Source organism: Myotis brandtii, unplaced genomic scaffold (assembly GCF_000412655.1).
Source record: "Myotis brandtii unplaced genomic scaffold, ASM41265v1 scaffold902, whole genome shotgun sequence".
Lineage (NCBI taxonomy): Eukaryota > Metazoa > Chordata > Mammalia > Chiroptera > Vespertilionidae > Myotis > Myotis brandtii.
In genome coordinates, this window is record NW_005371709.1 from 3,980,863 (window position 1) to 3,994,063 (window position 13,201).

At 43.1% G+C, this 13,201-nt stretch overlaps 1 protein-coding gene across 2 annotated transcripts in view; it reads left to right on the forward strand.

Moving 5' to 3' along the window:
* The first annotated feature begins 2,672 nt into the window (after nucleotides 1-2,672).
* The window catches only part of ALDH18A1 (aldehyde dehydrogenase 18 family, member A1), a 31,308-nt gene continuing 20,779 nt past the window's right edge, over nucleotides 2,673-13,201 (forward strand). For both annotated transcript variants that reach the window (XM_005885441.2, XM_005885442.2), the window contains exons 1-2: nucleotides 2,673-2,823; nucleotides 9,547-9,761. In XM_005885441.2, coding sequence (XP_005885503.1) covers nucleotides 2,736-2,823; nucleotides 9,547-9,761 — 303 coding nt within the window. In that variant the 5' untranslated portion in view covers nucleotides 2,673-2,735. The remainder of the gene's footprint in view (nucleotides 2,824-9,546; nucleotides 9,762-13,201) is intronic.

Sequence of the window (13,201 nt, forward strand, 5' to 3'; positions counted from 1 at the left end):
ACCCGGCCCTCCTGGGCCCCCCCATGGAGGAACTGGTCCAGGCAGATGCTTGAAGGCTCGGCGGGCCCCTTCCGGTCCAGGGCACCTGCCTCGGCGTCGGGTTACCCTGGGTTGTTAACTGGCCACACGCTGACCTCAGGGGCCTGTGTGTGCAGGTCCCCGTGGCCCGCTCGGCCTTCGCGATCCTCCCTGAAAGCCAGGCCCCCCTCCATCGGCCCACCACCGCCTTTGGCAGGATGCACGCAGGATGGCATGTGGTCTGTGATTGGTCCTGGGCTGTCGGGGAGCACCCAGACCTTCCCCTCCCCGACCCCCCCCCCCCCCCCCCCCGCCCCAGCAATTTGGTAACTAAGGCGGTGACATTTGTCTTAAGTGAACCATATACCGAGCCTGTATTTCGGGGTGAAGTCTGCTAGGACTAAAGTTCAGTTCTCCGTCCAAGTCAATAAGGTGAGGGCTTTCTGTTTAGAACCTATGAAAAGGTACTTGAGAAATGCAAAACATGGAAACGCTTCTCAGCTGATGACGTTGAGTCTAGACACACACAGACACACATACTCTTTGCTTCCTGGAATCAGCCATCTGCTTGTTAAGCGAATAATAAACCGGCAGGTGAACCATCCATTGCAGTGAGGAAGGGGTCAACCAGAGGCTGTGCGGTGCAGGGGAGAGGCCAGGAGGGTGGTTTCCAGGTCAGCCTTCATCCTAATAACTTAGTGACCTTAAACATGCAGAGCTTTCAGTTACTCCTAGATAAGAGAGGACTAAACAGTCAATAAGTGTAATTGTGACTGTATCCATCAGAGAATATTTATAGAATTACTTGTGCCTGTGATAGGTCCTGAAGGAAATAAAGAAATGGTTGTAAGATACCATTAGTGCCTAAAAGACAGGAGGAGGAAAGCTGATATTTCTTGACCATCTGTTGTACCCAGGTATTCCATGCATTGTCTCATTTAATTCTCACAATAATCGTATGAGGTCCTTACTGTTATTGTCCCTGATTTTCAAAAGAGGAAACCGAGGCATAGAGGATCAAGTAATCCTCTAAAAGGCACACAGCCAGCAAGTACAGAGCTTGAACCCAAATCTCTCGGACTTCACAGCCCATGTTCCCATCCTATTTACCATACTGTCAGTTTATAATCTTGCTGGGAAACGCAACAGTAACACAGGAACCAGTTCAAAGGTAACCTGTAGGATGGTACCCAACTTTGAATGCTAAAGTTGCTGGAGAAGGTTCATGAAGGAGATGGAACTGGAATTTTAATGTCACTACTTGATTATTTTACCTTTTGGCTCATCTATGAGTATTTTGAGAATTCATATGGAAATAATTGTTTAGCAACAATTACTGAAGGAATTTACACAAGAAACAAACAGACCATAGGCTCATATCACGCTTCATTATTATGCAAATAATTTTCTTTTGGGATCTTCTCTTCCAGATTGTCACAAACACAGAAGGCAATAAAGACAGCACTTAGCACTTTCTGTGCCTATTAGATGCCATATCTTTTACACAGATGTACCCTGCCAATCTCTTCTCTCCCCTTTATGTGCCTTTGTGCAGTATAAATTGAAGAACAGTACACCCCACTCCTTATTTCTCTTCACCCTGGGCCTAAATGCTAGTCTTTGAGGCACTTTTAAGAGGGTAGGAATATGTCCACCAATCCATAGAGCAAAAGTTGAAAGAAGGCCCCAGCTAGCGAAGAAGGGCAGTATTTTTCTTGTCTTGTGAAAGCAGCAATGAACCAGCTACAATAATAAATGGTTTAGTCTCTGTCTATGTATAGGAAGGAGCTCCCTACCGTTTTGTGAAACAAATTATTCTTTGGCTAAAGCCTCAAGTAGGACCTAGGGTGGGAAAATGCCCACAACCACCATGTTCTTAACTTGAGGTTTCTAGCCAGGTTCTCATCCTTGAGATGTGCCCACAGTTATTTAAAATGCCAGCCACTTGCGGACATTACCACTCCCTCCCAGGGAGGTAAGAATGTGCTTTAGTTTCCTGTGGATGGCAGGCAGAAACGTGGCAGCATCCTCTGGCCTTTCCTCCCTCTTCTGGTGTCAGCAGGAATCAAGCTGACATGTCACGTATGTGGTTTTCAGAGGTCTGTTGAGGGTAATAGCAGAAGGTGGAGGTGGCTCTTGGATGTTGGATCTGGTTGGTTTTTTTAATTTAATTTTATTGATTGATTTTAGAGAGAGAGAGAAACATTGGTTGTTCCACTCATTGATGCATTCATTGTTTGCTTTTTATTTGTGTCATTACCAGAGATTGAACCCACAGCCTTGGCGTATCAGGACAATGCTCTAACCAGCTGAGCTACCCAGCCCGGGCTGTTGGATCTGTTTTTAATCTGTTGGAGACTCCCCAGTGGTATAGGAATTGTAGTGAAGATAAACACTATACCTTAAAGACTTTTTTGTCACTCAAAATATTCATAATCCTTAATTGCCATTTACTTACACAAAAACTAAGGCAGTCTAGGACGGGAAAGGTTGAGTCGGAGTGTGGGATGTAACCATTTGTGTTTTTCTCTCTTTTATACACTCTACAGGGGAGGTAGGAGTTTCCTTAATTCAGAGGAGTTTGAAGCAGGAGGGTCAAGTTTTTATTCTGAGTGTGGGGAAGAAGAGGAAAGGAAATTAATTGTCTAGTGTTTTTCATTATTCAATTTTTTAAAAATGCATTCTGCAGGCACTTTGATCAGTGACCACATCGCAACATGTTGAGTCAAGTCTGCCGCTCTGGCTTCCAGCCCTTCAACCAGCGTCTCCTGCCCTGGGCTCAATCCACAGCTCTCTCCAGATCTCGTATGTACCATAGGAGACTTAGAAATATGTGGGGAGTTCGGTCGGCCTGTGTTTCAAACAAGGTTTTAAAGGAGGGAAAAAATATGAAATGGTGGAATTGGACAAAGACAGTAAGCAAGGAAGCAGCCTACTGGTGAAGTGTTCTAAGTGTTCGTGTCAAGAAAGGGAAACTTTGGGACATAATAGATAGTTTTATGGAATAGAATATGGTGATAGTTTCTTGAATATATACTTACCTCCAAAGTTATCCAGTTGTTTACATTAATTGTGTACAACATTTTGTATGTCAAATAAATAAATAATTCAAAATGAAAATGAAAATGTAGTCCTGGTTCAATTGGTTGAGCATCATCCCATGCACCAAGAGGTCACTGGTTCCATTCCCGATCAAGGCACATGCCCAGGTTGCAAGCTCGATCCCCAGAAAGGGGCAGCCAATTGATGTTTCTCTCTCATCGATGTTTCTCTCTTACCCTCTCCTTTTCTCTCTCTAAAATCAATAAAAACATATTTTTAAAAATTTGTTTAAATAAAGTGTTATCTATATTCATTCCCCCTAGATTTTTTACAGGCTATTTTTGTTCATTACTTTTTTTGTAATTAAGTATTTTTAATTTTAAGATAATTATAGATTCATTTGCAGTTATAAGAATTAATACTGAGACATTCCTTATGTCCTTTACCCATTTCTCCCAATATCTCAGCCAGGATATTGCCATTGATAGAGTCAAGGTACAGGATCCTTCAGGTTTCTCCTTTCAAGCCATCCCCCTCCTCCCTATCTCTAACCCCTGGCAAATCCTACTGTGTTCTCCATTTTTATAGTTTTGTCATTTCAAAATGTTATACAAATGAAATCATACAGTATGTGACCAGTGGTGGTGGCTTTTTTTTTTTTTAAACTCAGCAAAATTCTCTAGAGACTCATTCAATTTGTGTGTGTAAACTGGCTCTTTTTTATTATTGAATCGTATTTCATTCACCCATTCACCCATTGAAGAGCAGCTGGTTGTTTCCATTGTTTGACTATTATGAATAAGGCCACTATGAACATTTAAGTACAGGATTTTGTGTGAACATAGTTTTCATTTGTCTGAGATAAATGCCCAAGCGTTCAACTGCTGGGTCATATGGTAGTTAGTTTTATGAGAAACTGCCAAACTGTTTTTGTAGAGTGGCTATACCTTTTTATATTCACACCAGCAATGTATGAGTGATCCACTTTCTCTTCATCCGCACCAAACTTTGATGATGTTTTATTTTATCAATTCTGATAGGTGTGTAATGATATCTCATTGTGGTTTTAATTTGCTTTTCCCTAAATGGCTAATGATGTTGAACATTTTTTCATGTGCTTATTTGCCATTTGTATATTCTCTTCAGTGAAATGTCGTTTGCTCATTTTTAATTGAATTGACTAGTCCTTGGTCAGATATGTGGTTGGGAAATATTTGCTCCTAGTTTGTAGTTTGTCATTTCATTCTCTTAACAGGAAAGTTTTTTTGTTTGTTTATGCTTTTTTGTGTTTGGGTTTTTAAAAAATTTTTTTGATAGGTCCAATTGATCAGTTTTTACTTTTATAGATTTTACTTTTGGGGTCACATCTAAGAGCTCTTTGAATAGCCCTAGATTTTCTTTTTTTCTAAAAGTTTTATAGTTTTACATTTAAGTCCATGATCACTTTGAGTTAATTTTTATGTAAGGTGTGGGGGTTAGTTGTTGCAAGGTTCATTTTTTGGCCTATGGATGTGTAGTTGTTGCAGCACCATTTGTTCAAAGGCCGTTTATGATATTTTGAATTGGCTATCCCCTTGATAACACCTAAATCTTATCAACAGTCTGGCTCCAAACCTTACCGCAGAGGACGTGCTTATCTACTAATCAAGCTTATTATCTGGAAAAATCTCTATTTCCCAGGAATGTGAAGAAGAGGTCAGGGTCTGGACGTAGGCTCCCTGGGTTTGAAAACTAATTCTGCTACTTGCTTTGTAAATAACTTAGTGACAGCAGCTGTGGGTCACTAATTTTATGGGTTGGCATGTTGGACTGGGCTCAGCTGCACAGTGGTTCTGAGTCTGTGTTAGTTTTCACATTGGCTCAGGGCTGATTGTTGAGAGTGGGGGTGGGGGTGAGGGTGAGGGCTCTGCTGGGATGATAGATCATCTCTCTTCCATATGGTCTCTCATCCTCCAGCAGGCTATCCATGGCTTCTTCACATCATGGTTGGGGACAGAGCAAGTCATAGGGCCAGCTCAGATTCAAGGGGTGGGAAAGTAGACTCCACCTGTTGGTGAGAGAAGCTTCAAGTATTGAGGCCATTTTTGTAATCTGGTAATGTTGGTGAGTTACTCAACTTCTCTGGGCCTCGGTTCCCTTAACTAACTCATAATACCTAAGCCATGAGTATTAACTTATGAGAATTCAGTAAGATGACAATGATGATGATGATGATGACGACGACAACGATAGCTAACACTTTTTTATAATAACAGCTAATACTTGAGTTTTTATTTTGTGCCAGGTCCTTAGTGAATTAACTCTTTCCTTCCCTCACAACTTTATGCCATAGGTAAAGGTTACAGCAAGTAAGTGGAAGGTTGAGATCCCAAGCCAGGCAGTCTGGCTTCAGAGTCTACACTTGACCTTTTATATATCCTCTCCCTATAAAGGTGTATGAATAGTTAACACAGCTCTTGGTATATATTAAGTATTCACTTCAGTATTTTTTTGGTGATATTGTTTATTCTCAGTAGCCTCATTCACAGAAGGAGGCTCTTTCTGATCTTGTCCCTAGATTTATTTTTCTATTTTTGTATCCAGATTTTTCTGGGGGCCTGGAGCCCTGTGTTCACTGACCATGATAAGCAGAAGAGAACTAAAGAAATTAGAAGGGCAAAGTGAGAAAGCATATACATACAAACACAGAGGGAAGTGGAAAGCCAAGGAGGGAGAAAGAAATGATGTCAGAATTCCTTCTTGTTCAGGCCTGGGACACAGCCTCATTGATTGCAGAGCATAAGGGCTCTGATGCTGAAAAGGTCAAGGGCTTATCCTCCCTTGGAGTATGATCCATGGCACTTTGAGGAATATGGACAACCTTACTCCCCCACCCGCAACCCCCAACACGTACACCTCAGTAGCCCCTTAGACTTACTTGGAAGCGATGGCTATTCTCTGGGACTTAAAGCCTAAAGATTCCTTAGAAGATGGGAAGAGATTACCCATCCAGAAGCCTTAGATTTTTCCAAAGTAATCAAGGCCTTCCCAGTCTTCAGTATGGACCCTAAAGAGTAGAATACACTGCAGAACATAAAATAACGCAACCAAGAAAGGTAGGGTCAACCTGGGAGGTGAGAGTATTGTTAAACAGGAAACCCAAAAAGCCCTGGGTTCCATAGAACTATCGTTGGTGATCTAGCCCACTGGATGTGACTGAGCTTTTATGTGCTTGAAGCCTTGTGTGGCCTCTTGAACCTTGTCAGCCCTGATCTGCTGTGACCCAGTTGCCAGCAGCCAGAGCGACCCTTGACTGCCTGGCACCAAGCCAAGCCACCCTCTGCTGATACAGGCTGTGCATCAGGTGTCTCATTCATGCTAACCTGGCCTGACTGATTCTGATTGGTTTCTGTCATCTGATCACCTGAACTGACATGTATGCTACTACTTGTGTCTCTGAGGTGCCCTCTCAGGCTGCTCCACCCATGTCAGCACACTTCCAGGACAGGACACGCCCTGTGGTGACAGGAGAGAAAGATAGCCAGCAGGCCTGGTCTGAGAGCTGTCAAAGGGTACATAATACCTGGGTGTACTAGTAACTTGGAGCTCTGCAGCCACTGATGATCCCAGGTCCAAATCCCAGGGGAGTAAGTCTCTCCCTCTACCACCTCTCTCTCTGTCAGGTCAACTTTTAAGCTTAGACTTAGGTGTATATATTGCTTAGGATAGGTAATATCCTTGAAGACTGAGCCAGGCTACCTATATTGATGAACCTAATGAAGAAAGGGAGCTCTCCAGGGAACTTAGCCCCAAAAGCAAACAGTCCTTTGGTCTCTGGGATCTCCCAGCAGGAAGAGACAAACCACCTGTTAGCAAGGGTGCCAAGCACCAGGGGTGTCCCAGATGATGGACTTAGTGAGCAGCTTTCTGCCAGCAACTGGACTGCAAGCCTGTTCTGAAAGGAGACCATGTTATCTTTCTGGTATCTCCAGCAGGCTTGAAACAGTCACTTTAAAAAGTGATTATTTAAGAGAGGGAAGGTTTGTGTGTGAAGGAGGCAGAGAGGGAGGAGAACACAACGATCTTCTGATCCACAAGAATAAGATTCTGCCTGCTGTCCCCACCATTGTTACAGCCCAGAGAAAAGGCTAGAAGCTGGATTACAGTTAGAGTTAGTGGTGCATGGTCAGGAGAGAGAGGCAGTGGGTCTAGGGAAATTTTGAGGAAATCTGTAAATATAAATGGAGGTAATAATGTTTGACTCAAGTGGAAGAAGTTATTCTATAATGGTATAATTATAGAACGATCCAAAAGGTGACTTAGAATGATTACTTTTAGTAACTCATTAATGCCTGTAATGACACAGAGAGAGCTCTTGGTGTGGGGAGGGGATGCCTAAAGTTTAGTCTGCTGAGAGCCTGTGTGGCCTGTTGCCCATATTGTCTTGCTTCTTACAATCTGGAATCCCACCAAGCGAAAGTCCATTCACGGTGAGTGAGACCACCTGTCAACCACTCACGTCCACAGCCAGCTTCTCTTCCCTGTGCAGGCCTCACCTGCCCTTCTGCCTGTGCCCTCATTCTCCTCTGTGTTCAGTACAGTTAGGTCAGGGCGGGTAACAGAAAACCCAAAACAGTAATGGCTCAACCAGGATAGAAATCTATTTCTCTCTCTTTCCCTTGAGAGAAGCCTGGGGTCCTCAAGGAAGGGAGGCAGTCCAGGGCTCCCAGGGAGTACGTGAAATCATCAGGCTTCCACGCTCCTTTTGCTTCGCAGTTCTGCCGTGGTTTCTTACGATCCGCAGTGGATGTTTGAGCTACAGCTTCCATACCCATGTTCCAAGCAGCAGGATGGTCAAAGGGAAGAAGGAAGCACTGTTCCTTTTCCTTTACATTTTTTTATTCACCTTTAATGTAATTTCAGTCAAAAAGGCATCAGTAGGCAACATAACATTGGGTAAGAAGGAGAGGAGACTCTTAGAGGCAGAATGGTTCTGTGTGTAGAGTAATTGGAGGGCTCTGAGCGTTGCACCTTGACTTATCTGGGAACAAATAATAGCCATGAATTGGCCCAAATAGACGTGGTTGTTGGCAGCCTGAAACCAGGCAGCTGTGGGTTCAGATCTCACGCAGGAAGCTCTTTTCTTTTTAAGGAAATTCCTTGAAGTCCCACATAACATTTTCATACGTATCGTGTTAACCAGAACTTAGTCACATGCCATGTCGAGGTGAGCAAGAAAGTCTGGGAACTGCAGTCTTTTGACTGGTGGCAGTGCACCCTGCTAGAACAGGAAACCTCCCAATTTGTGAGAGAGGGCAAACGGGTAGTTGGTAAGTAGTTTGTTGTTTTGTTTTGCCTCCTTAGAAATCTTATAGTTTTGCCCCCCCGCCCCCCGAAAGGAATCAGTGAGGGTTGCTTAGGGGCAGATGTCCCAAGGGATAGAAACAAAATGTCTGACTCCAACATTACTCTTCCTGGATTCATGCTGCCTTGTCAGAGAGAAACTTTGTAGCTAGATTAGTTATAATTTTTTATTATTCCTACTAATTACTTTGCTCTTAATTGCCTTTGCTAATCAGACTCACTCTCTTTTTATAGTGGCATGGCTTTTAAAGCACATATACTGTATTTTTATTATGAAAGTAATGCATTTTTACTGCATATATTTGGAAAACATAGGAATAAAGAAGAAAATTAAATCACTCATAATCCATGAGGTAAAATATTAATGTTTTGATTTATTTTCTGCATCTTTTTTTCTGTGCATTTAGACATGTCTAGGAAACATACCATGAGCATTTTCTTGTGTTATTAAAAATCCTAAAAATGCTTATTAATCCATCTGCCCTTTTTTTGGACACTTACCTGCCGATTTTTCCTATTATAAATAACACCGGTGAACAGCCTTCTGATGAATCTCTTTGTTTTGATCTCTGAGTAGTTTCTTAGAATAAATTTCTGAATGTGGAATTGCTGGATGAAAAGATGCAAACATTTTTTTTTTAATTTTTTTTAGAGAAGAAGAGTGTGGGGAAAGAGAGAGAGAGAAACATCAATGTGAGAGTGAAACGTCAATCAGCTGCCTCTCACATACCCCCTACTTAGGATTGAGCCTGCAACCTGGGCAGGTGCCCTGACCAGGAGTCAAACCTGCAACCTTTCAGTTCGCAGGACAATACCCAACCAACTGAGCCACACCAGCCAGAGCAAAGATTTGTGAACGTTTTTAAGGTTTTTGATGTATTTTGCCAACACATATTCAGGAAAGATCGTTTTGTTTGAACTCTTCACCAGTAGTGTTTGAGTGTACCTGTGACCTGTGTAGTGGGTGCATGCTAGATATGACTTTTGATATACTGGTTTTACTTGTTTAAGACTGATAAAACTATTTTTTGATGGCTAAACTGGTTAATGCCGTGCATATATCTTCTTAATGAGACAGTATATTGTGTTTTTCTTTTCCTTTTTTTTTTTCTTCTTTTTTTCATTCAACTTTGGGAGCTACAGATCCTGTCCAGCCTTCAACCATCAGAAATGTCCGTTCTTGGAGCAACATCCCATTTATCACTGTACCCCTCAGTCGCGCACATGGCAAGTCTTTTGCCCACCGCAGTGAGCTGAAGCATGCCAAGAGAATCGTGGTGAAACTCGGAAGCGCCGTGGTGACCCGAGGGGATGAATGTGGCCTGGCACTGGGACGCCTGGCATCTATTGTTGAGCAGGTAATTGCCAAGATGGAAAATTCTACTGACCCAAAATAAAATGGGGTTTTTAATCTGTCAGTTCAGGTTTATCAGCTTGTACAAATAATCTTGATTTGAGTGGAATAGATTTAACCCAATCTAAAAACTCCCTTTCCCACTGAAGGTGCCAGTGGGAGACAGCATCCTAGGGTAAGCAAAGGGGATGTCAAGGAGTGGAGCTGATTCTGCAGTTCATCTCTCAGGCTTCTTAGTGACAAGGAGCATACATGTCAGTGATTCTCAGTCCTGCTGCACATTAAAATTCTCTGAGGACCTGGAGATGCCTGGGCTGCACACTCAATCATTTAATACTAAAGGCCTGGTGCGCGGATTTGTGCACCAGTGGGGTCCCTTGGCCTGGCTTGGGGGGACTGGGCCAAAACTGGCTCTCCAACATGCCCCAAGGGGTCCCGGATTGTGAGAGGGCACAGGCCAGGCTGAGGGACCCCACTGGTGCAAAATTGGGGCCGGGGAGGGACCACGAGAGGGCTCCAGGGCGTGTTCACCCCGTCTAGCTCAGTCCTGATTGGCTGGACCCCAGCAGCAAGCTAACCTATCAATTGGAGCGTCTGCCCCCTGGTGGTCAGTGCATGTCATAGTGACTGGTCGAATGGTTGGACACTTAGCATATTAGACTTTTATTATATAGGATGTGTCTCTAGGGTGGGGCTTAAGCACCATTGTTTTTAAAGTTTCCCAGGTGACTCTAATATATAGTTAGGGTTGAGAACTCAGGGGGATGGATGTGTGTAAATATTGAACTTTTTCCTGTTTTGCTGGGCTTTTTCTTTTTCAATTAGTCCAATAATCTTGAAATAAATGGGAGCTATCATTGCAAAGGTTTTCCAAGGCCAGATATTTAAAAAGGACTCACCAGACTCCACAGAGAATACCAATGTAAGGCTTTCATTTAAGGCAATACAGGCAGCAAGAGAGAGTGCAAGTAAACAGTGGGGGTCTGAGAGACAATCCCCTTTTTCATGCCCCCCAGGGACCTTACGTGGAGACAGGGACAACACTTAGACTCCAGATTGAATCACAGGATATCTGTGTAAGGAATATTGGCTTTAAAAGGGCTCAAAGCAGAAGTTTCCGGTGGGGATTTAATGCTCCACTGGTCATGCAGTCAAGCCAGGCCGACCACAGATTATCAGTAAAGAAACTGACCTTGGGGGTTGACAGTAGGAATTTTGGACTTTAAACGTGTCACAAATCCCACTACCCTTATCTTTGCCAAGAGCAAGGATCAGCAAACTTTTTCTGTAAAGGGCAGATAGTAAATGTTTTATGCTTTGTAGGCCATGTCGGTGTCTTCTCAGTTCTGCTGTTGTAGCACGAAAGCCACCTTAGACGATATGTAAATGAATGAGCATGGTTGGTTCCAGTAAAGATTTGTTTATAAAAACTGGTGCAGGACAGATTTGACCTGTAGGCCCTAGTTTGCCAGTGCCTGACCAAAGTCAAAAGCAGACACCAGGCATCCTGGAGCTAAAGCAAGAGCTTTTCCACTCTGGCTGTAACGCACCTCAATCCTATATAACCATGTTTTCAGTTTTTAATAACTTTACTGAGGAGTTGGTATTAGGAAACTGCTAACCTGAAATTTAATGACATCTTCTTATATTTTCTCTACTGAGCAACGATCAAATCCGCCTCCCAGATTGAGTCCATGAAATCAATACTTAACAAGTATTTGTGTAAGGGCTACATTTTGAGGGGCTTGGGAGCCAGGACTGGGACTCCCGAAACAATTAGGTGATTGTTGAAGACAGTAAGTATTCAAATGAGTAGGCCCAAATGACAGTCACTGATGGGTGCAGTATGAGAAAGTCAAATGACAGTGTGGTTATTTTGGGGGCTTCCTAGGAGAGCTGGGACTCAGCCTGGGACTTTACAACTGGCTGGATTTGCACCAACAGAGGGGAACTGTTCCATGCTGCTGAGTGCACAGTGTGAGTGGCGCCCCCGGAGTTGTGCACAGTGTGAGTGGCGCCCCCGGAGTTGTGCGCTTCTTGGAAGAAGAGGCTCTGCAGGTGGATCCCACATGGGGGACAGGGAGCGGGCAGCTTGTGAGCAGTGGCAGTGATCTCTTCAGGGAGAATGGGAAGTGGAGCATTCTGTCAGGCAGAGCTTTGGCAAGGTAGAGGAATTGGGGTCCAATCTCAAGCAGTTTGAAGATTTTGAGCAAAAGAGAAAGTTGATGAAAACAGTGGGGAGAACTTGGTAATGATTTCTTAGGTCACCAGCTCCCCTTCTAGAAACATGCATGGACCTAATGGAAGGGCTTTCTGGATCAGGGCAGTGCTAATATGTCTTATCCAAAGCACCTGATCATGTTCGCTGGACGCAGGAGCCAACTTGGCTTCCACTGGCCAAAGATGCAGAGATAATCACTGCAACAAATTTAAACACATGAAGTATGTTTAATCCATGAATTCATAATGATACTTTAAAATGACTCATTGGTCATCTTTGGAGGATACTAGAGGACCTACTCACTACTTTAGAAACTGGTAAATAAAGGAAAAGAGGCACACATCTGTCCTGCCTTTCATAAACAAACTGCACCTCAAGGTGACCAAACACTTCATGAAGGAAACTCTCCCTTATAGACGTGTTTAGCCTCTGAATGAAGAAAAAATGAATAAATTTGAATGTCAGCCGTTTGGAGCCCTAATAATGAAGAGAGATCTTAGTGACGATCATAAGTAGTAGCTAACATCACAAAAAGAAAGATAACCAGGAATTATGTATCCCCTTGATGGACACCATGACCTATAAATTCTTGACAAAACAAATCAAGCCTCCATACCTAGTAGCAGTTTATAGGAATATAAAATACAGCATTAAACTTACACCACAGGCCCTGGCCAGTGTGGGTCAGTGGTTGAGTATTGACCTATGAACCAGTAGGTCACAGTTCGATTCCCCATCAGAGCACATCCAGGTTGCAGGCTCAATCCCCAGTAGGGGGCATGCAGGAGTCAGCCAATCAATAATTCTCTTTCATCATTGATGTCTCTATCTCTTTCTCCCTCTCTGAAATAAACAAAAAACATATTTAAAAACAAACTTACACCACCGGGACACAAGCTTTAGGAAAATTTAGGCTGGGAAACCCTGAGAGGACAAGCAACCTCAATTCTTTAACAAAAAGTAGCAAGGGGGGAGGGAATTTTGGAGGATGCACCTGTGGATTAAAAGACATGTAAGAGACATTTCAGTTCATTGCAATATATAGGCTTAATTTACATCTCAGTTTGAGCAAGCTGGAAAAAATGAAGAATTGTGAACACTGACTTGATATTAATGAATTATTTACTAGTAAATGTTTTAGATGATGGTGGTTTTATGGATATATATATATACTAGAGGCCCGGTGCACAAAAATTTGTGCACTGGGGGGGGGGGGCCCCCCC